The following is a 23,825-nucleotide window of genomic DNA, read 5'->3' as shown; positions in this document are numbered from 1 at the left end:
CAGGTTTTTTTTAGTGCTTTCAAAAGAGCTATCTATTCTAATTAAACGACCTTTGTGATTCAGGGGTTTGTGAATTAAAAAATTTATAAACTTTTGACGTAAAGAGCTTGGTATTGACTAAGGGAAGAACCCCCTCATATACATAATAACATATACGTAATGAAAAAAAAAAAAAAAACGATACGGCTCAATAGTAATCGAAACTTTTAAAAACGGAATTTTGATGTCAATAAATATATCAAAAGAGTGGGTTTATAATGGTGATTCTAATATATAAATTTTATTAAGTTTAGTATTACTCATCAAAGGCTACGAGCCTGAGAAAATTTACCTGATTTTTTAAAGAGGGGGAAACATCCCCTACAAGTGAAAGAATTTTAATGAAAATTACACCGTCAGATTCAGCGTATCAGAAAACCCTATTACATAGTTTTCAAGCTCATATCTGCAAAAATCTGCAACTTTGTATTTTTTGCCAGAAGAAAAATATACGAATATAGAAGTTCGTTACGTAAGTTAATTTGTAAATTACGTCAGAACCAAATTTAGAGACAGCCATTTAGCAAAAGAAAAGTAAAATTTTTATGTAAATTTTGTTTACTTATTGAATGACGGTGAGCCAAAATAAAAGCTGCATTAACTAAAAAACGATCAGAAATTAAATAAAAAAAACAAGTTTTTTAAACTGAAAGTAAGGAGCGACATTAAAACTTAAAACGAACAGAAATTATCTCGTATATGAAATGGGTTTTCCCCTCCTCAACGCCTTGCTCTTTACGGTAAAGTTGACTCTGTCTCACGACTTTATTTTTTAAAACAATAAGAAACTTTAGGGTAAAGTGCGAGGCGTTGAGGAGGGGACCGCCTCTGTCATATACGAAATAATTTCTGTTCGTTTTAAGTTTTAATTTCGCTCCTTACTTTCAGTTTAAAAAACTTGTTTTTTTTTTATTTAATTAAAACTTGAAAAGAACTGAAATTAATACGTATATGAGAGGAGTTGCCCCATCCTCAATACCTAACTCTTCACGCTGAAGTTTTTTATTACTTTAAAAAAAAACTGCTTATTGTTCTAGCTAAAAGACTCTTGTGTTTCTAGAATCCTTCTTAAGGAATTTAGACATAATTCAAACTTTGGCGTAAGGGGTGAGGTATTGAGTTTGGAGCAACCCCCTTATATACGTAATACAATCTGTCGTTTTAAGTTTTAATATTGCTCCTTACTTTCAGTTGAAAAAATGTTTTTAATTTAACTCATGATCGTTTTTAAATGATCCTGGTGAATTCAGCTCCACCCCGCGTAAAAATAACCCCCTCCCTACAGAAATATCGTCTAAACAATTCAATCTCGGTGAAAATTTACCAAGGACAAATACCCTTAACATCTCCGCACGTGAAACTGAGTCGGCAAAGAGAAAGTAAGACAAATAAAATTAATTTTGTATATGAATTTTGGCAAATTTCCTCAGTGTATAGATTCCCGTGAAAAGTTCACCCCTCCCCCCAGGAACTTCCGTCCTCAAGGAAAATCCTCCCCGTTAAAATCCGCCATAAGAAAATTTACCCCTAAAAAAAATACGGAAATGTAGCACACTTCCCAATAACAAAATACTGTACCTTATAAACAGGCACATTTTGTAACTTAAAGACCTTTCCCTAAGGCTTGTGGGGGGTTGTATTATATCCAAAGACATTGACATTGGACCTTTCAACTATGCAGAACAAAACGGCTATCTCGAAATTTTGATCGGACAATTCGGGGGGAAAACGGTGTAGGACGGAGGGCTAATTACCCTCCAATCCTTTTGGTCACCAAAAAGCGCCCTAGAACTTTTAATTTCCTTTCGAATGAGTCCTCTCATGATATCTGTTAGATATCTAGGACCATTGGTTCGATATGATCACTCCTAGGAAAAAAAAACATAAATAATAAACATGCATCCGTAATCTTTCTTCTGGCAGAAAATACAAAATTTCAGATTTTGTCTGATAGGAGCTTGAAACCTCTACAGTATGTTCTTTGATACGCTGAATCTGATGGTGTGATTTTTATTAATATTATTTGACTTTTAGGGGAGTGTTTACAACTTTTTCTAAAATTGAGCAAATTTTATCAAGCACGTACCCTTTAAAGTATAACACCAAACCTTATGAATATTAGATACTTGGAATCATGATTGCAGCGGCAGCTGCAACCTAGTAAAGAGCGAACCACAGTCCATAGTAATCAAAAGTTGAAAAACATGTTTTCAAAAAAACTGTGTTGTGAGAAAAAATTGTCATCTGACGCTGAATCAGGAATGGTAACTCTTGTTTCGGTTAATCTTATAAGTAAAAGTTTATTTGCGAAAAGAAATTTATGGTGATTTCGATAAAGAGCCTGAAACCCTTGAAAATAGCTTCAAATGGAAATAAAAAATGCACCATTGGAATAAGCATGGCCAAAAACCTTTTGTAGGATAATTACAGTCTCCCACCTTGAACATCAAGGAAAATTACTTTTTTGCCAGGGTAGCACTGATCTGTCTCCCTTTTTTTCTTTTCTTTTTTCTAGCAGGGCTAGGGGGTGGCCAGAGCATCATAGAGAGGTTTGTAATAGCTCATTCGTAAGATAACTAAATTTTTAAGTGCCCTTTTTAAGTGACCAAAAAGATTAGAGGGCAAATAGCCCCCCCCCTCCCTACAGGCCCCCTCTCCCTATACTAGTGCTATAGAAATTTTGAGATAGCCATTTTGTTTAACATAGTTCAAAGATCCAATATATATAGTTTTCATGATGATATGGCCCTCCATAGTCCCTGAGGAAGGGTTTTTGTGGTATCGGGGGTATCGATATCGCGCGTATCGGTATCAGGCGTATTGGTATCGCATGTATCGTATAGGGAATATTGGTAGTGGTATCTGCTGTTGTTTTTTTCAGTCGTTTTCTAGGCTCATTTTTTAAAGCATGTCCCGGCAAGGTATCATGGTTGCAGCGGCAGCTGCAACCTAGTAAAGAGCAAACCACCGCCCATAGTAATCAAAAGTTAAAAAACGCGTTTTGAAAAAAACTGCCTAATGAAAAAAAAATCCCATCTGACACTGACTCAAAAGCGTTAACTATTATTTCGGTTTGTCTTTAAAGTAAAAGTTTATTGCGAAAAGAAATTTATGGTGATTTTGAAAAAAGCCTCAAACCCCTCGAAAATGGCGTCAGATCAAAATGAAAAGTGACCCATTGGAAGCAACATGGTCAAAATCTTGTACAGGGAAGTTACAGTCCCCCTCCCTGAACAACTAGGAAAATCGCTTTTTTGCTCCGGTAGCACTGATCTGTCTCCCGTTTTTGTTTTTTTTTCTTTTTCTTCAACAGGTCAAGCGGGCTACCAGAACATCATAGAGAGATTCTTAATGGCTCATTCAAAAGCTATTTCTCATATCTACGTGCTTTTTATAAATTATGCCATCTGCAAGTGCCATATGGCACTAAAATGACACTTTTTGTGCTATTTCTCAAAGGGTGGCACTAGCAGGCTACCAGAACATAGCTCATATAAAAAATATTGCACATATCTACGTCTTTCACATAAATTCTACCATCATCAAGTTCAAATGTCACTAAAAACGGCACTTTTGGTGTCGTATCCCAAGTGGAAAAGCTACACTGTAAAAAATATTTGATTTCCACAAAATATTTTGGTCGAATTCAAACCAGTAAAAAAAAATCCAGTTTTTCTGTTGGAATTACAACTCGCTTATTAATTTCCAAAAAATTATCGAAATTAATAAGATTTATATACTTTTCAGTAGAAAGAAATGTAATTTTCACCGTAAATAGGTTATATCAATCAACACGGTTTGAACTTCAACAGTAGTTTGAATTTTCTTGAATATCATTTTAAATTTGACTGTAGGACCATTGAAAATAAAATGTTCAGTATAAGTTCAATTCAAATATTTGAATTATAGCAGAAAAAGGGGAATGCTAATTGAATTTTGAGTATAAAAAGATAATTATAAAAATAAGGAAATATATTTTTACTTTGAAATAAGTTGAGCTTTCTTGTCTGCAATATGAACAAGCAGAAATATATGTACAAAAATTATCTTTCAACTTTTACAATTGCTTTTTTTAAATACATTTTTTGTGAAGTTCTGAAGGTAGAAATTTTCTTAAGATGCTACCCAATCGTAACAGTACTAACGGTGAAAATATATTGATTTCTGAATTCATTTTTTTTCTAATTAATAACGAAAATCCTTTTGTGAGAACAACTTATGATTTTGCGATGAACGTCATTTTTGTAAATAGACCCAAAAGGCGTTTCAAAAAAAATTCTTCCCTGGATTTGCCATAAATTTGCTGCTTACGCTGTAATAACCAAGTAAGCAAATATATCGAAGAAAAGAAGACGCCCGTTAGATGCCTGTTAATTATACAGACGCCTGTATAATTTTCTAAGATGCTATCCCAATTTTAACAGTACTAACGGTGAAAATATATTGCTTTCTGAATTCCATTTTTTCTAATTAATAACGAAAATCCTTTTGTGGGAACAACTTACGTTTTTGCGATGAACGTCAATTTTGTAATGAGACCCAAAAAGCGTTTCAAAAAGAAAAAGTCTTCCCTGGATTTGCCATAAATTTGCTGCTTACGCTGAATAATCATGTAAGCAAATATATCGAAGAAAAAGAAGACGCCTCTAAGGGTATTTCAGTCCTTTACGTACACGTAAAGGAACCAAAAGCTTCCCCAAAAAGATAATTTTCTAAAATAGTGCACATTCCAACTGGACTGAGAAATACTACACATTAATAGCATGAATCGTGCTTTAAAAACTCCGATTTGCTACAGTATTAATTAAAAAATAGGACGTTAGCCCAATAAGTTTTATCAAACAGTTCATAGTGTTAAACCGTAATTAAGGAGCGACTCAGCTTAATTGTAACCGAAACTCAAAAATGGAATTTTGATAACAATTGATAAGAATTGGATTTTTATTCAGATGCAAATATATAAATTTTATTAAGTTTAATATCTACCCACCAAAGGCTCCAAGCCTCAGAAGAAAAAGGGATTTTGATGGATTAAGAGATTTTGAAAACAGGGAGCCTGGTTTTTAAGAAAGGGAGAAACACCCCCCAAAAAGTCAATAAATCTTAATGTAAATCAGACCTTCAGATTCAGACCTTCAGATTCAGCGTATCAGAAAATATTATTGTGGGGGTTATGATCTCCTATCTGCACAAATGTGGAATTGTATGTTTTTGCCAGAAGACTGATCACGGATGTGTTTCTATTTGTTTATTTTTTGTCCTAGTGTCCTTTTTAAGAGACCGTAAAGATTGGAGGGCAACTAAACCTCCTCCCAAGACCTAATTTGTCTCTTATTTTGTTTTGGAAAGTTATGATTTGAGATCAATTTGACAAAAAAACAATCTCCTTCAACTACCTACAAACGTATAATACAGAAGTAGATTTAATGTTAAGACCTTTAAACGACGAAGCGACGATTTTGCCTAGGGGGCATTCAGATCAGAGAGAGAAGACATTCTGATCCAGAGAGATCAGAGAGAGAAGACAGTCTGATTGTAATGGTAAGTATTCAGTTTAGTTTATTAATATTGATAACTTGTGTCTTATGTTTCCCAAAATGTTTAAGATAGTATATTTTTATAAATAAAAAAGAGTTTGGTAAAATTCTACGGTACTGTTCTATTAGCTGTAAACCATGCAAGAAGTGAAGTTTGGTTAATGCTAATGAAAATATTATCAATCCCTTTTGGGATCAATCCCTTTTAAGATAAAGCAACAATCCATTTTAGGATTTTCTTTATTTTTTTACGTTTAATTTGGTATCACTTCTGCACAATGGCTTAGTTCAATGACTAGCTCTCGTTTTGGTTCTTAAAAGGACATGTCATGATTAGTTTGTACACAAGTTTGAAGTAAGGCCATTTTGATAATATTAGGATTATAGACTAGCTTTAGAATTTGTATCATTGCTTGAAATTCAATGTTTTATAGGGAGAAATAATTGAATTTCCAGAGTTCATATTATGTCTTATTTTATCTTTATTTCAGGTGATACTAAAGCATTTTTCTTACAATTTAAGACTATTTATTACCCACTCTTGGTATAATAGCTGGTGAGAGCAAAATGCTGCTTGATAAATCAATCCAATATTTCTGTACGCTGTTCAATTACTTCGCGGTTATTAAAAAATACTTACTTTTACGCTTAGTTTTTAAGATAATTTTTATTGTATACTGAAAGTTACTAATGTCACAAGTGGTGTAAGACTTTGAAAAGCTTTATAGATTCTTTTAGTGTTGTCAGGCTACATACTCACTTTTGACTCTTAAATCAATAATCCTATTTTTTTCACTTGACTTGTGTTTTCAGTAGAGCGCTAGTTTTGTATAATCATAAAAGGATAAAGAAACATAATTAGCTGGTTTATTTGTACTAGTAATATTAATATATATTAAATAGGCTCTGAAGTAATAGTATTTGTCCGTTTTAAGTTTCAACTTTGCTCTTTACTTCCCTCGGAAAAACTCTGTTTTTTTTTAAATTAATCACAATAATAAGCTGATTATTTTCATATATCTATTGATATCAAAATCCCATATTTTAGACTTTTGGCCACTATTGAGCTAAACTGGTGATAGGAACGTTTGTCATGTAACCTAAAAACTGTTTGGTAGGAACAGGGCCATAATTAGTGATTAGGAAAGAGTTAAAAAGAGATAGGAAATATTTTAGAATTGCTATACCATGATGGAGTTACAGGAAAAGATAAAAAATAACAAAAACAATTTCTTACGCTTTCAATGTGAAGGAAGATTTATTTTGTAAGGAAGAATTAGTGACAAGCACTAAAAGGATTAAAAACAATGGCTAAGGCTCGAGGTGCTGATAATACGGCAAATGAGTTTTTTTTTAATATTGCGGTTATGAAGTTAAAGATAAATTACTGAAGATTATGAAGATGGTTTTTAAAAAGAGATATATTACAGAGGTAATCATTGAGGTTTTTAGGAGGAGGGAAATTGCTTTGTATGATGAAACTTTTTAGACTTAGAGATGCTGAAGGTACAGTTATAACATAAGAAATATGTTTTTTCAGAAAAAAAGAGGAGGGTGCATAGACCAAGTTTTCAGGTTGAGATGAGCCTGAGTCATCGAACTCCTTTGCTCCTCAGTTTTATATATAATGAATAAACGATTCATTCAGCTGATAAAAGGCTTTTAATGGATGGAGAATCGTATGAATGAAAAAAAAAAGCTTTTTAGGAGAAAGGTAGATAAAGTGTACTAGGAGAGAGAAAAATATATAAGTGAGGAACTTTAAAAGTAGAAAGCTATGGAACGTCGAGAAAAAGTTAAGAAAGACAGGTAGTAATGTGAAGTAATAATAGAGAAATAGGGACAAATTAGATTACAAATAAGCAAAGAGTCTTAGATAATAAAAAAAAACGAAGAAAGAAACAGGATTAATTTTTTTATTTTTTTTTTCAGGGGTACGAAAAGGAAACAAAAACCGGTTTCATTCTATCCATTACGTGATGTATCACCACTTATTATTGAGAACACAAAAAGAAGAGGAAGCGCAGAAAGGAGGACGAAATACCGCTGGATAAAAGAAAGAAAAGAAGAATTTAAACCACTACTTAAAAAATAATTTTGTACATTTTCAATATTATAGTCTATTTTTGATAAAAAAAAAAGGTTTTTAGCGAAGGTCTTATCCTTGTAGGGTACACCTGACAAAAATACATTAAAGTTATTAGTGGTAAGGGCGAGAGTAAAGTTGCTGCGGTTAATATAGGAAATGAGATAAGTAGCTGTAACCTGTGAGACAAGCTGTGACGTAAGTAGCCACATATACTACTTGAGACATTTTTTTTCTGAATGACAAGGTAGATTAATGATGCTTCAAAAGGGTTCTATAACTCTCTTTGTGAACACAGTAGTAGGGCTTTAATAGATCTTATAACATGAGCATGGCCACCCATAAGCTGAATTCCCGGGGGGGGGACTTCGTCAGAGGGGGACAAACCTCGTCTAATTGGCACTTTTAGTGCTATATAATAGAAATCTCAGAACAAAAAATATAAAAAAAGGCAGCATCATTCAGCCAGGGGGGGGGGGCGGGCGCCCCCTGCCCCCCACATGGGCCCCCATGTACATGAACCTTTAAGATTGCTTTTATCGCTTGTAATTGAAGCTAAATTATTGTATCTTGAATTAATTCTATTTCCACAACTAATGTTTTACTGGGGGAGGGGAGGTTTTAATATGAGTTTGTTTTCGGTACTTTGTTTTGGAATGTTTTAGAAGTATTTCTCTTGGGAGGAAGTTCTTATGGAGGAGAATTTGCAGATGAAAAAATCCTTCAAATGAACCGTCTTCCACTTTTGTGGACCATTGGTTCGACACGATCAACAGCAAAATGCACCTGTACTCATTCTTCTCGAGGACAAGTCCCAAATTTTGTATTTTTATAGACAGGGACTGGAAACATTGGCAATAGGGTTCGCTGATGTGCTGAATTTGATAGTTAAGGATCGTTGACTTTTTGGGGGGATGTTTTGCTTCTTTTTCGAAGATCTGATAATTTTTTTCTGGCTCATTAAGTAGTTTTTAACTGCGTAAAACATCAAACCACCTTAGGAAACTAATTAGTTTGGATATTCTTTTGCATATATTATTATAAAACGTTCTTGCTTTTAGAGTTTTGGCTACTATTAGCGCGAGTGGTAGCATGCTGATAGATGGTTACCACGAACTGATTGATATTATTTTTTGTCTCTAGATACGCTTTTGAGATTGCTATTGCCAAATCCATTAAAAAACTTACCAACAGATCCAATCCAAGTATTTAATATGCTGATCCTTTTCATAGGGGTATAAACAGCAACATAGAGAAGCCAAGTCAAAGCTCCAAGAAAACACGTGAGGGGGTTGACTGCCATACAAAGCATTGATAAACCAAGAAATCCAACCAAAATCCCAAAGGTAACGGCGTGTTGAGTTCTTAAGGTAAAGAAGATCTATTATATTAACGATAGCAAATCTAACACTTGCAAGCGAAGTGCTAAAATCCATAAATCGTTGCTGCATATTAAAAAGCAGCTGTTATCGCTGCATATTAGAAAGCGATTTCTATTAGAAAGCAGTTTTTGATAGACAGTTGTCTATTAGACCTAAAGTTCGTATCTTACATTATCTTACACTTAAAAGCTACTTGCTAGAAATTGTTTCCTAAGCTACTCTCCAAGGAAAGATCAACAAGGTATAATATATCAAGGATCAGCAAGGTAAAAGAAAATCCTATAGTACCTTGAAATGTTAGCTTTTCGTTCATCTATTTTGTTCATCGGGGGCATTTCCGAGAAATTATATCCTTATATGTCTGATTAGACCCTGGACAAAATCAATTGATAACCTTTTATTCTTGACTCTTGGGAGGGGAGCTTCCATAAAAAAATTAGAAGAGTCAGGAAATTATACAGCCTAACTCACAGTTTTCCAAAGAGAAGCAAGGATTATTAGTAGAGATGCCTCAGGAGGTACAACCGGGACTCCATATATGGGCATAGAACCACGTGGTTTATGGATTTTGTCAGTGAGAATGAAAAAACAGGAATTTTGTCACTTGAAAAACAGGAATTTTGTCACTCTTTTGGATGTTTTTATGGTTTTTGTCAGTGAGAATGAAAAAACAGGAACTTTCTCACATTTATGTCTGTTTTATGGATTTTGTCAGTGAGAATGGAAAAACAGGAACTTTCTTACTTTCATGGATTATTGAGTCATTAATCAAATTGTTTCCAGGGAATGTCTGACAGATGACGCCAAGTTAACTAATGTCTTTGATACATTTCCAAAGAGAATTGTTTCCGGGGCAAAGTTTAGATCACACGTGACAGATGATGTCATGATTGATTGATTGACATGAAAAGGGAATCAATTTGTTGTTTCTAAAGAGAATTGATTCACGAAAGGGGAATTAATTTGTTGTTTCTAAAGAGAACCATCTCAGAGCGAATGTTTAGTTCTTAACGATGAAGTGTTTAGCGCAGGAGTAAGGTTTCTAAATAATTTGAAATGTGCCAGTGCAGAGCTGCCAAAAAAAAAGGAACACGCTGAAATTATGTTTGTGGATTATTTGGGCGAATTTTATTTAGCCATTATATGGAATTATTTCGGCGAAACAGTTAGACATTTTAAAAGATGATTTAAAAGATTATTTTAGAAGAGAATTTAAGGGTGAAACTCTGTGGTCGTTATAATACACAAGTTGTATTTTAACAGTCGTGAGGTCCCCTACCCCAACCCCAAAGGCTCCTCATACCCCACCCCAACCCCGAAGGAAGCCCCCCGGTCCCCAAAGGTCCACCGGGCTCCCAAAAGACCACCAGGCTCCCAAGTGCCCCCCAGACCCCCAAAGGCCCTCCCCAGACCCCCAAAGGCCCTCCCCGGGCCCCCAAAGGCCCACCGGGCTACCAAAAGACCAGCGGGCTCCCAAAGGGCCCCCTGGACCCCCAAAGGCCCTCACCCGGTCCCCAAAGGTCCACCGGGCTCCCAAAAGATCAATCGGCCCTAAAGGGCCCCCCCAGACCCACAACGGACCCCCCGTGCCCCAAAGGCCCATGAGCCCCCATTTTTTAATACTTTTTTATGGCTTTATTATATCTTTTCAGAACAAGTTATTTTCTTAATGTCCATCCTAAACCCATTTTACAAGTTGAAGTACCCATCCTTTTCACCCGCAACTTTACTATACTGATTTTTGAATGCTCCAACACTAAGCAATACTTTTCAATGGCATTTCAGAACAAGTTCTTTTCATAATGTCCCTCCTAAACCCATTTTACAAGTTGAAGTTCCCATCCTTTTCACCCACAACTTTACTTTACAGCTTTTTTGAATGTCCAACATCAAGCAATACTTTTCAAAAGGCATTTCAGAACAAATTCTTTTCTTAGTGACCGTCCTAAACCCATTTTACAAATTGAAGTACCCATCCTTTTCACCCACAACTTAGTTATAGGTTAGAGTTTGAAGTTTTACCTTAGAGACTTAGCTTAGAGTTTTAGTTTGGTTTAGTTTTAGTTAAAAGTTTAGAGGGTTTTTTTTAGCTTAGACTCTTAGCTTAGAGTTTTTGTTAGAGTTCTAGTATAGTTTACTTTTAGTTAAGAGTTTAGAGTTTTTAGCTTAGAGTCTTAGCTTAAAGTTTTAGTTTGGTTTAGTTTTAGTTAAAAGTTTAGAGTTTTTTTTAGCTTAGAGTCTTAGCTTATAGTTTTTGTGAGAGTTATAGTTTACTTTAGTTTTAGTTAAGAGTTTAGAGTTTTTAGCTTAGAGTCTTAGCTTAAATTTTTAGTTTGTTTTAGTTTTAGTTAAAACTTTAGAGGTTTTTTTTTAGCTTATAGTCTTAGCTTAGAGTTTTTGTTAGAGTTCTAGTTTACTTTAGTTTTAGTTAAGAGTTTAGAGTTTTTAGCTTAGAGTTTTATTCAGAGTTCTAATTTAGTTTAGTTTAGTTACAGTTCAGAATTTAGAGTTTTAGCTTAGAGTCATAGCTTATAATGTTACTTAAAGTTGTAGTTTGGTCAATTTTTATTTAAGAGTTTCGAGTTTTAGCTTAGAGTCATAGCTTAGAGTTTTTGTTAGAGTTGAAGTTTAGTTTAGTTTTTGTTAAGAATTTGATGTTTTACCTTTGAGTTTCAGTTAGAGTTTTAGTTTAGTTTAGTTTAAGTTAAGAGTTTAGAGTTTTTAGCTTAGATTCCTAGCTTAAAGTTTTAGTTTGGTTTATTTTTAGTTAAAAGTTTAGAGTTTTTTTGCTTAGAGTCTTAGCTTAGAGATTTTGTTAGAGTTCTAGTTTAGTTTAGTTTTAGTTAAGAGTTTAGAGTTTTTAGCTTAGAGTCTTAGCTTGGAGTTTTATTCAGAGTTCTAGTTTAGTTTAGTTTAGTTATAGTTCAGAATTTAGAGTTTTAGCTTTGAGTCATAGCTTATAATTTTACTTAAAGTTGTAGTTTGGTTAAGTTTTAGTTAAGATTTTCGAGTTTTAGCTTAGAGTCTTAGCTCAGAGTTTTTGCTAGAGTTCTAGTTTAGTTTAGTTTTAGTTAAGAGTTTAGAGTTTTACCTTAGAGTCCTAGCTTAGAGTTTTAGTTAGAGTTGAAGTTTAGTTTAGTTACAGTTAAGAATTTAGAGTTTTAGCTTAGTCATAGCTTAGAGTTTTACTTAAAGTTTTAGTTTGACTAAGTTTTAGTTAAGAGTTTCGAGTTTTAGCTTAGAGTCTTAGCTTAGAGTTTTTGGTTAGAGTTCTAGTTTAGTTTAATTTTAGCTAAGAGTTTGATGTTTTACCTTTGAGTTTCAGTTAGAGTTCTAGTTTAGTTTAGTTTTAGTTAAGAGTTTGGTGTTTTACCTTAGAGTCTTAGCTTAGAGTTCTAGTTTAGTTTAGTTTTACTTAAGAGTTTAGAGTTTTAGCTTAGAGTTTTTGTTTGAGTTCTAGTTTATTTTATTTTTAGTTAATATTTTATTGTTTTTAGCTTAGAGTCTTAGCTTAGAGTTTATGTTTAAGTTCTAGTATAGTTTAGTTTTAGTTTAGAGTTTTAGCTTAGAGTTTTAGCTTAGAGTTTTTGTTAGAGTTGAAGTTTAGTTTAGTTTTAGTTAAGAGTTTAGAGTTTTTTTTTGTTAGAGTTCTAGTTTAATTTTAGTTAAGAGTTTGATTTTTTACCTTTGAGTTTCAGTTAGAGTTCTAGTTTAGTTTAGTTTTAGTTAAGAGTTTAGAGTTTACCATAGAGTCTTAGCTTAGAGCTTTAGTTAGAGTTCTAGTTTAGTTTAGTTTTAGTTACAGTTCAGAATTTAGAGTTTTAGCTTAGAGTCATAGCTTAGAGTTTTACTTAAAGTTATAGTTTGGTTAAGTTTTAGTTAAGAGTTTAGAGTTTTTAGCTTAGAGTTTTTGTTGAAGTTCTAGTTTAGTTTAGTTTTAGTTAATAGTTTAGAGTTTTAGCTTAGAGTCTTAGCTTAGAGTTTTTGTTAGAGTTGAAGTTTAGTTTAATTTTAGTTAAGAATTTGATGTTTTACATTTTAGTTTCAGTTAGAGTTCTAGTCTAGTTTACTTTTAGTTTAGAGTTTACAATTCTTTAGCTTAGAGTCTTAGCTTAGACTTTTAGTTGGAGTTCTAGTTTAGTTTAGTTTTAGTTAAGAGTTTAGAATTTTATCTTAGAGTCTTATCTTAGAGTTTTTGTTAGAGTTCTAGTTTATTTAGTTTTGAGTTCTAGTTTAGTTTTCATATAGTTAAGAGTTTGGAGTTTTACCTTACAGACTTAGCATAGAGTTTTAGTTTAGTTTAGTTTTAGTTAAGAGTTTAGAGTTTTTTAGCTTAGAGTCTTAGCTTAGAGTTTTTGTTATAGTTCTAGTTTATTTTAGTTTTAGTTAAGAGTTTAGATTTTTTAGGTTAGAGTCTTAGATTAGAGTTGTTTGTTGAAGTTTTATCTCAGTTTATTTTTTGCAAAGAGCTTAGAGTCTTAGCTTATAGTTTTTGTTAGAGTTGAAGTTTGGTTTAGTAATAGTTAGGAGTTTAGAGTTTTATCTTTGAATCTTAGCTTAGAGTTTTTTTTAGAGTTCTAGTTTATTTTAGATATAGTTAAGAGTTTGGAGTTTTATCTTAGAGACTTAGCTTAGATTTTTAGTTTAGTTTAGTTTTAGTTAATAGTTTGGAGTTTTTAGCTTAGACTCTTAGCTTAGAGTTTTTGTTAGAGTTCTAGTTTAGTTTAGTTTTAGTTAAGAGTTTGGTGTTTTACCTTAGAGTCATAGCTTAGACATTTCGTTAGAGTTCTAGTTTAGTTTAGTTTTAGTTATGAGTTTAGAATTTTAGCTTAGAGTCTTAGCTTAGAGTTTTTGTTAGAGTTCTAGTTTAGTTTAGTTTTAGTTAAGAGTTTAGAGTTTTTAGCTTAGAGTATTAGCATAGTTTTTGTAGAAGTTCTAGTTTAGTTTAGTAATAGTTAAGAGTTTAGAGTTTTATCTTAGAGTATTAGATTAGAGTTTTTGTTAAAGTTGAAGTTTAGTTTAGTAATAGTTAAGAGTTAAGAGTTTTAGCTTAGAGTTTTAGTTTAGAATTTTAGTTAGAGTTGAAGTTTAGTTTAGTTATAGTTAAGAGTTTAGAGTTTTAGCTTAGAGTCTTAGCTTAGAGTTGAAGTTTAGTTTAGTTATAGTTAAGAGTTTAGAGTTTTTACCTTAGAGTCTTAGCTTAGAGTTTTTGTTAGAGTTCTAGTTTAGTTATAGTTAAGAGTTCAGAGTTTTTAGATTAGATTCTTTGCTTAGAGTTTTAGTTTAGTTTAATTTTATTTAAGAGTTTAGAGTTTTACCATAGAGTCTTATCTTAGGGTTTTTTTAGAGTTCTAGTTTAGTTTAGTTTTAGTTAAGAGTTTAGAATTTTTAGCTTAGAGTCTTAGCTTAGAGTTTTTGTTAGAGTTCTAGTTTAGTTTAGAGTTTTAGTTAAGAGTTTAGAGTTTTAGCTTAGAGTCTTAGCTTAGAGTTTTTGTTAGAGTTCTAGTTAAGTTTAGTTAAGTTTAGCTTCTCCACGTTTAATTTAGTTTAGATTAGGTTAGCTTATCATGAGCGCACATGATAAGATAACCTAATCTAACCTAACTTAAACGTGGAGAAGCCTAACCTCTAACCTAACCTAATCTAACCTATGGTTTTGGTATTTCTATGCAATATTGTGTAATTTTGTGGTTATGCTAGTTTGGACTAAACTTCAACTCTAACTAAATCTCTAGGCTAAGATTCTAGACTAAACCTCTAAGCTATAACTCTTAAGTAAAATTAAAATAAACAATAGCTCTAACTAAAACTCTGAGCTAAGATTCTAATATATAACGATAAACTCATAAATAAAACTAAACTACACGAAACTTTAACCCTAACTAAAACTCTAATCTAAGACTTTAAGGTAAAACTCAAAAATCTTAACTAAAACTAAACTAAACCAAAACTCTAACAAAACCTCTAAGCTAAGACTCTAAGCTAAAACGATAAACTCATAACTGAAACTAATCTAAACTGTAGCTTCAACAAAAAGTCTAAGCTATGACTCTAAGCTAAAAACTCTAAACTCTTAACTAAAACTAATCTGAACTAGAACTCTAACCAAAACTCTAAGCTAAGACTCTAAGCTAAAATTCTAAACTCTTAACTAAAACTAAACTAAACTAGAACTCAAACTAAAACTCTATGCTAAAACTATAAGTTAAAACATAAAACTATTAAATAAAAGTAAAATAAAATAAAACTCTATCAAAAACTCTAAGCTATGGCTCTAAGATAAAAAACTCTAAACTTTTAACTGAAACTAAACTAAACTAAAACTTCAACAAAAACTCTTAGCTATGATTCTATGATAAAACTCTAAACTCCTAATTAAACTAAACTAGAACTCTAACAAAGACTCTAAACTATAACTTTAAGCTAAAAACTCTAAATTCTTAACTATAAATAAACTAAACTTCAACTCTAACTATAACTCTAAGCTAAAACTCTAAACTCTTAACTAAAACTAAAGTAAACTAGAAATTCAAGCTAAGTCTCGAAGGTAAAACTCCAGACGCTTAACTATTTCTAAACTAAACTAGAACTCTAACAAAAACTATAAGCTAAGACTATAATCTAAAACTATAAACTATTAACTAATCATAAACTAAACTATAGCTTCAAAAACAACTCTAAGCAAAGGACTTTAAGACAAAAGATCTAAACTCTGAACTAAAACAAAAATAAACTAGAACTCTAACAAAACCACTAAACTATGACTCTAAGCTAAAATTCTGAACTCTTAACTAAAACTAAACTAAACGAGAACTCTGAATAAAACTCTAAGCTAAGACTATAAGTTAAAACACTAAACTCTTAAATAAAACTAAACTAAACGAGAACTCTAGCTAAAACTCTAAGTTAAAACATCAAATTCTTAACAAAAATTAAACTAAACTAGAACTCTAACAAAAACTCTAAGCTAAGACTCTAAGCTAAAATTCTAAACTCTTAACTAAAACTAAACTAAACTAGAACTCTAACTAAAACTCTATGCTAAGACTCTAAGGTAAAACACTAAACTCTTAACTAAAAGTAAACTAAACTAGAACTCTAACTGAAACTCAAAGGTGAAACATCAAATTCTTAAATAAAGTTAAACTAAACTAGAACTCTAACAAAAACTCTAAGCTAAGACTCTAAGGTAAAACTCTAAACTATTAACTAAAACTAAACTAAACTAGAACTTCAACAAAAACTGTAAGCTAAGACTCAGCTAAAACTCGAAACTCTTAACTAAATCTTAACCAAGCTATAACTTTAAGTAAAACTCTAAGCTATGACTCTATGTTAAAACTCTAAACTCTTAACTATAACTAAATTAAATTAGAACTCTAAATCAAACTAAGCTAATAATCTAAGCTAAAAACACAAAACTCTTAACTAAAAATAAAATAAACTACAACTATAATTAAAACTCTAAGTCTAAGCTAAAACTTTAAACTAAAAATAAAATGAACTAGAACTTAAAAAAAAACTCTAAACTAAGACTCTAAGCTAAAAACACTTAACTCTTAACTAAAACTAAACTAGAAGTCTAACAAAAACTCTAAGCTTAAACTCTAAGCTAAAATTCTATACTATTAAGTAAAACTAAACTTAACTAAAACTCTAATCTAAGTCTCTAAGTTAAAACTTCAAACTCTTAACTATAACTAAACTTAAGTAGTACTCTAAAAAAAACTCTAAGCTAAGACTCTAAGCTAAAACTCTAAACTCTTAACTAAAACTAAGCTAAATTAGAACTCTAACAAAAACTCTAAACTAAGACTCTAATCTAAAACTCTAAACTCTTAACTAAAACTAAACTAAACTATAACTCTAATTAAAACTCCAAGTCTAAGCTAAAACTCTAAACTAAACTAGAACTGCAACAAAAAACTCTAAACTAAGACTCTAATCTAAAAACTCTAAACTCTTAACTAAAACTAAATTAAACTAGAACTCTAAAAAAAACCCTAAGATAAGACTCTATGGTAAAACTCTAGTTCTAGTTTAGTTTAGTTTTAGTTGAGATTTTAGTGTTTTTAGCTTAGAATCTTAGCTTAGTTTTATTTAGAGTTCTAGTTTAATTTATTTTTAGTTAATAGTTTAGAGTTTTACCATAGAGTCATAGCTTAGAGTTTTACTTAAAGTTATAGCTTGGTTAATATTTAGTTAAGAGTTTCGAGTTTTATCTGAGTCTTAGCTTACAGTTTTTGTTGAAGTTCTAGTTTAGTTTAGTTTTAGTTAATAGTTTAGAGTTTTACCTTAGAGTCTTAGCTTAGGGTTTTTGTTAGAGTTCTAGTTTAGTTTAACTTTAGTTAAGAATTTGGTTTTTAACCTTTGAGTTTCAGTTACATTTCTAGTTTAGTTTAATTTTAGTTAAGAATTTAGTGTTTTACCTTAGTGTCTTAGCATAGAGTTTCAGTTAGAGTTCTTGTTTAGTTTACTTTTAGTTAAGAGTTTAGAATTTTAGCTTGGAGTCTTAGCTTAGAGTTTTTGTTAGAGTTCTAGTTTAGTTTAATTTTAGTTAAGAATTTGATGTTTTACCTTTGAGTTTTAGTTAGAGTTCTCGTTTAGTTTAGTTTTATTTAAGAGTTTAGTGTTTTACCTTATAGTCTTAGCTTAGAGTTTTATTCAGAGTTATCGTTTAGTTTAGTTTTAGTTAAGAGTTCAGAATTTTAGCTTAGAGTCTTAGCTTAGAGTTTTTGTTAGAGTTCTAGTTTATTTTAGTTTTAGTTAAGAGTTTAGAGTTTTTGGCTTAGAGTCTTTTGCTTAGAGTTTTTGTTGAAGTTCTAGTTTAGTTTAGGTTTAGTTAATAGTTTATAGTTTTAGCTTAGAGTCGTAGCTTAGAGTTTTTGTTAGAGTTCTAGTTTATTTTAGATAAAGTTAAGCATCTGGAGTTTTACCTTCAAGATCTAGCTTGAATTTTTAGTTTAGTTTAGTTTTAGTTAAGAGTTTAGAGTCTTAGCCTAGAGTTATAGTTGGAGTTGAAGTTTAGTTTAGTTATAGTTAAGAGTTTAGAGTTTTTAGCTTAGAGTCGTAGTTTAGAGTCTTTGTTAGAGTTTTAGTTTAGTTTAATTAATAGTTTAGAGTTTTATCAAAGAATCATAGCTTAGAGTTTTTATTGAAGTTTTACTTTAGTTTAGTTTTAGTTAAGAGTTTAGAGTTTTTTAGCTTAGAGTCCTAGCTTAGAGTTTTTGTTAGAGTTCTAGTTTAGTTTACTTTTAGTTAAGAGTTTGATGTTTTACCTTAGAGTTTTAGCATAGAGTTTTAGTTTGTGTTCTAGTTTAGTTTAGTTTTAGTTAAGAGTTTAGAATTTTAGCGTATAGTCTTAGCTTAGAGTTTTTGTTAGAGTTCTAGTTTAGATTAGTTTTAGTTAAGAGTTTAGAGTTTTTAGCTTAGAGTCTTAGCTTAGAGTTTTTGTTGAAGCTCCAGTTTAGATTAGTTTCAGTTACGAGTTTATCGTTTTAGCTTAGAGTCTTAGATTAGAGTTTTTGTTAGAGTTTTGTTTTAGTTTAGTTTTAGTTAAGAGTTTTGAGTTTTACCTTAAAGTCTTAGATTAGAGTTTTAGTTAGGGTTAAAGTTTCTTTTAGTTTAGTTTTAGTTATGATTTTATAGTTATAGCTTAGAGTATTATCTCAGATTTTTATTTAGATTTATTGTTTATTTTAGTTTTACTTAAGAATTATATCTTATAGGCTTAGTCTAGAGTCTTAGCTTAGAGATTTAGTTAGAGTTCAAGTTTAGTACAAACTAGCATAACCACAAAATTACAAAATATTGCATAGAAATACCAAAACCATAGGTTAGATTAGGTTAGGTTAGAGGTTAGGCTTCTCCACGTTTAAGTTAGGTTAGATTAGTTTAGCTTATCATGAGCACGAATGATAAGCTAACCTAATCTAACCTAACTTAAACGTGGAGAAGCTAAATGTCTAAGCTATGACTCTCAGGTAAAACACAAAACTCTTAACTAAAACTAAAGTAAACTAGAACTCTAACAAAAACTCTCAGCTAAGACTCTAAGCTAAAAAATACAAACTAATAAATAAAACTAAAATAAAATATAACAATCATATTTTAATATACTTTAAATATTTAAAAAATTAACCATAAATAGAATATAATATAAATCCAAAAAAATCTCTAATCAATGAATATAATCTAAGACTATAAACTCTAAAGCATTACTAAACTCGATTTCAAATTTAACAAAAAATCTAATTTAATACTCTAAGCTAAAAATCTAAACTATTAACTAAAACTAAACTAAACTAAAACTTCAACAAAAAACTCTAATCTAAGACTATAATATAAAAACTCTAAACTCTTAACAAAAAATAAAATAAACTATAAATCTAAAAAAAACTATAATATAAGAATCTAAGATAAAAACTTATAAAATCTTAACTAAAACTGAACTAAACAAGAACTCTAAATAAAAATATAAACTAATAATCTATGTTAAAAAAGAAAACTCTTGACTAAAACTAAACTAAACTAGAACTCTAACAAAAACTCTAAGCTAAGACTCTAAGATAAAAAACTCTAAACTCTTAACTAAAACTCGATGCTAATTCTCTAAGTTAAAACTACAAACTCTTAAATATATTAAAACTAAACTAGAACTCAAAACTAAACAAACTAGAACTCTAACAAAAACTCTAAGCTAAGACTCTAAGATAAAATTCTAAACTATTAACTAAACTAGAACTCCAACTAAAACTCTAAGCTAAGACTCTAAGCTAAAGAACTGTAAACTCTAAACTAAAAGTAAACTAGACTAGAACTCTAACTGAAACTAAAAGGTAAAACATAAAATTCTTAACTAAAATTAAACGAAACTTCAACTCTAACAAAAACTCTAAGCTAAGACTCTAAGCTAAAACTCTAAACTATTAACTAAAACTAAACTAAACTAGAACTTCAACAAAAACTCTAAGCTAAAAACTCTAAACTCTTAAATAAAACTTAACCAAACTATAACTTTAAGTAAAACTCTAAGCTATGACTCTAAGCTAAAACTCTAAATTCTGAACTGTAAATAAAAATAAACTAAACTAGAACTCTAACTAAAACTCTAAGATAATACTATATGTTAAAATATAAACTATTAACTAAAACTAAACTAAAATGGAACTATAAATTAAAAAAAAATGTAAAAAATAAAACTATTAACTAAAATTAAAATAAACAATAACTCTAACAAAAAAAAAAACTATAAACTCTTCACTAAAAATAAAATAAACTTCAACTCTAACAAAAACTCTAAGATAAGACTTTAAGCTAAAACTCTTAACTAAAACAAACTATACTAGAACTTCAACATAAACTCTAAGCTAACACTCTAAGCTAAAAACACTAAACTCTTAACTAAAACTAAAATAAACTAGAACTCTAACAAAAACTCTAAGCTAAAACTCTAAACTCTTAAGTAAAACTAAACTAAACTAGAACTCTAAGCTAAGACTCTAAGGTAAAACACCAAACTCTTAACTAAAACTAAACTAAACTAGAACTCTAACTGAAACTCAAAGTTAAAACATCAAACTCTTAACTAAAATTAAACTAAACTAGAACTCTAACAAAAAACTCTAAGCTAAGACTCTAAGCCAAAACTCTAAACTCTTAACTAAAACTAAGTCAAACTAGAACTCTAAGTAAAACTCTAAGGTATGACTCTAAGCTAAAACTCTAAATTCTTAACTGTAACTAAACTAAACTTCAACTCTAACTAAAACTCTAAGCTAGGACTCTAAGGTAAAACTCTAAACTCTTAACTAAAACTAAACTAAACTAGAACTCTAGCAAAAACTCTGAGCTAAGACTCTAAGCTAAAACTCGAAACTCTTAACTAAAACTTAACCCAAACTACAACTTTAATTAAAATTCTAAGCTATGACTATAATATAGAACTCTAAATTATGAACTATAACTAAACTAAACTAAACTAGTAGTATGAATAAAACTACGAACGAAGATTCTAATATAAAAACTCTAAACTATTAACTAAAACTAAACTAAACTAGACATCTAACAAAATCTCTAATCTACTACTCTAAGCTAAAAAACTCAAAACTCTTAACTAAAAATAAACAAAACTAAAACATTAATCTAAGAATCTAAGCTAAAAGCTCTAAAATCTTAACTAAAAGTAATCTAAACTAGAACTCTAACTGAAACTAAAAGGTAAAACAACGAATTGTTAACTAAAATTAAACTAAACTTCAACTCTAACAAAAACACTAAGCTAAGATTCTAAGATAAAACTCGAAACTCTTAACTAAAACTTGACCAAACTACAACTTTAAGTAAAATTATAAGCTATGACTCTAAGCTAAAACTCTAAATTCGGAACTTTAACTAAACTAAACTAAATTAGAACTCTGAATAAAACGCTAAGATACGACTCTAAGCTAAAACCTCTAAACTCTTAACTAAAACTAAAGTAAACTATAACTCTAACAAAAACTCTAAGTTAAGACTCTAAGCTAAAAAAAACTCTTAACTTTTAACTAAAATTAAACCGAAATAAAACTTTAAGCTAAGACTCTAAGCTAAAAACTCTAAACTATTAACTAAAACTAAAGTAAACTAGAACTATAACCAAAACTCTAAGCTAAGACTATAAGATAAAAAAAACCTCTAAACTTTTAACTAAAACTAAATCAAACTAAAACTTTAAGATAAGACTATAAGCTAAAAACTCTAAACTCTTAACTAAAACTAAAGTATACTAGAACTCTAACAAAAAGTCCAAGCTATGAGTCTAAGCTAAAAAAAAACACTCTAAACTTTTAACTAAAACTCAACCAAATTAAAACTCTAAGCTAAGTCTCTAAGGTAAAACTTCAAACTCTTACCTATAACTAAGTTGTGGTTGAAAAGGATGGGCACTTCAATTTGTAAAATGGGTTTAGGACGGTCACTAAGAAAAGAACTTTTTCTGAAATACCTTTTGAAAAGTATTGCTTGGTGTTGGGCATTCAAAAAAGCTGTAAAGTAAAGTTGTGGGTGAAAAGGATGGGAACTTCAACTTGTAAAATGGGTTTAGGAGGGACATTATGAAAAGAACTTGTTCTGAAATGCCATTGAAAAGTATTGCTTGGTGTTGGAGCATTCAAAAATCAGTATAGTAAAGTTGTGGGTGAAAAGGATGGGTACTTCTACTTGTAAAATGGGTTTAGGATGGACATTAAGAAAATAACTTGTTCTGAAAAGATATAATAAAGCCATAAAAAAGTATTAAAAAATGGGGGCTCAGGGGCCTTTGGGGCGCCAGGGGTCCTTTGGGGGTCTGGGGGTCCTTTAGGGCCGATTGGTCCTTTGGAAGCCCGGTGGACCTTTGGGGACCGGGTGAGGGCCTTTGGGGGTCCGGGGGGACCTTTGGGAGCCCGGTGGACCTTTGGGGACCGGGTGTGGGCCTTTGGGGGGCCGGGGGGCCCTTTGGAAGCCCAGGGGTCTTTTGGGAGCCCGGTGGGCCTTTGGGGGCCCGGGGAGGGCCGTTGGGGGTCTGGGGAGGGCCTGTGGGGGTCTGGGGGGCACTTGGGAGCCTGGTGGTCTTTTGGGAGCCCGGTGGACCTTTGGGGACCGGGGGCTTCCTTCGGGGTTGGGGTGGGGTATGAGGAGCCTTTGGGGTTGGGGTAGGGGACCTCACGACTGTTAAAATACAACTTGTGTATTATAACGACCACAGAGTTTCACCCTTAAATTCTCTTCTAAAATCATCTTTTAAATCATCTTTTAAAATGTCTAACTGTTTCGCCGAAATAATTCCCTAAAATGGCTAAAACGGTTTCGCCCAAATAATCCCTAAACGTAATTTCAGCGTGTTCCTTTTTTTGGCATCTCTGCGCTGGCAAATTTCAAATTATTTAGAAACCTGATTCCCGCGCTAAACAATTCATCGCTAAGATCTAAACATTCGCTCTGAGACGGTTCTCTTTAGAAACAACAAATTAATTCCTCTTTTGTGAATCAATTCTCTTTAGAAACAACAAATTAATTCCCCTTTCATGTCAATCAATCAATCATGACATCTTCTGTCACGTGTGATCTAAACTTTGCCCCGGAGACAATTTTCTTTTGAAATGCATCAAAGACATTAATTAACTTGACGTCATCTGTCAGACATTCCCTGGAAACAGTTTGATTAATGACTCAATAATCCATGAAAGTGAGAAAGTTTCTGTTTTCCATTCTCACTGAAAAAATCCATAAAACAGACATAAATGTGAGAAAGTTCCTGTTTTTTCATTCTCACTGACAAAAACCATAAAAACATCCAAAAGAGTGACAAAATTCCTGTTTTTCAAGTGACCAAATTCCTGTTTTTTCATTCTCACTGACAAAAACAATAAGCCACGTGGTTCTATGCCCATATATGGAGTCCTATCAGGACCTCCTGAGGCATCTCTACTATTATTTTTTACTGAAATTTCCTGTAAGGAAAACACTTATGGGAGAAGGTAGAATTCCCATAAGAAACAGATAAAACATAAAGAAGAAGACATTGAGAAATTGTTGCTGGGGAGTCAATGGAAAAAAATTGTATATTTACAATATAACTAAAGGAATTAAAAGCTCAATTCTTTTAAAAAAAAATAGCAGTAAAATAGTCATTAAATTGACACTGCTGTCTCTCTTAAAAATTGCAAAGGCTAACATACAGTTCTCCACTCTGTAGCAGTTTCTGTTTTATATTGAAATTTCGATTCAGGAAAACATTTATGTGAAGGAGAAAATCGTCAA

General features: G+C 31.4%; 1 protein-coding gene across 3 annotated transcripts in view; it reads right to left on the bottom strand.

The window, feature by feature from the left end:
* LOC148951506 (protoheme IX farnesyltransferase, mitochondrial-like) overlaps positions 1 to 23,825 on the bottom strand; it is a 164,249-nt gene that overhangs the window by 78,610 nt on the left and 61,814 nt on the right. For all 3 annotated transcript variants that reach the window (XM_089090302.1, XM_089090301.1, XM_089090303.1), the window contains exon 4: positions 8,851 to 9,026. In XM_089090302.1, coding sequence (XP_088946428.1) covers positions 8,851 to 9,026 — 176 coding nt within the window. The remainder of the gene's footprint in view (positions 1 to 8,850; positions 9,027 to 23,825) is intronic.

Source organism: Artemia sp. Qi Xiang Cuo, chromosome 6, assembly GCF_049724085.1.
Source record: "Artemia sp. Qi Xiang Cuo chromosome 6, ASM4972408v1, whole genome shotgun sequence".
NCBI classification, from domain to species: Eukaryota; Metazoa; Arthropoda; class Branchiopoda; order Anostraca; family Artemiidae; genus Artemia; species Artemia sp. Qi Xiang Cuo.
Note: the sequence above shows the minus strand (reverse complement) of the source record. Positions and strands in the feature narration are given on the sequence as shown.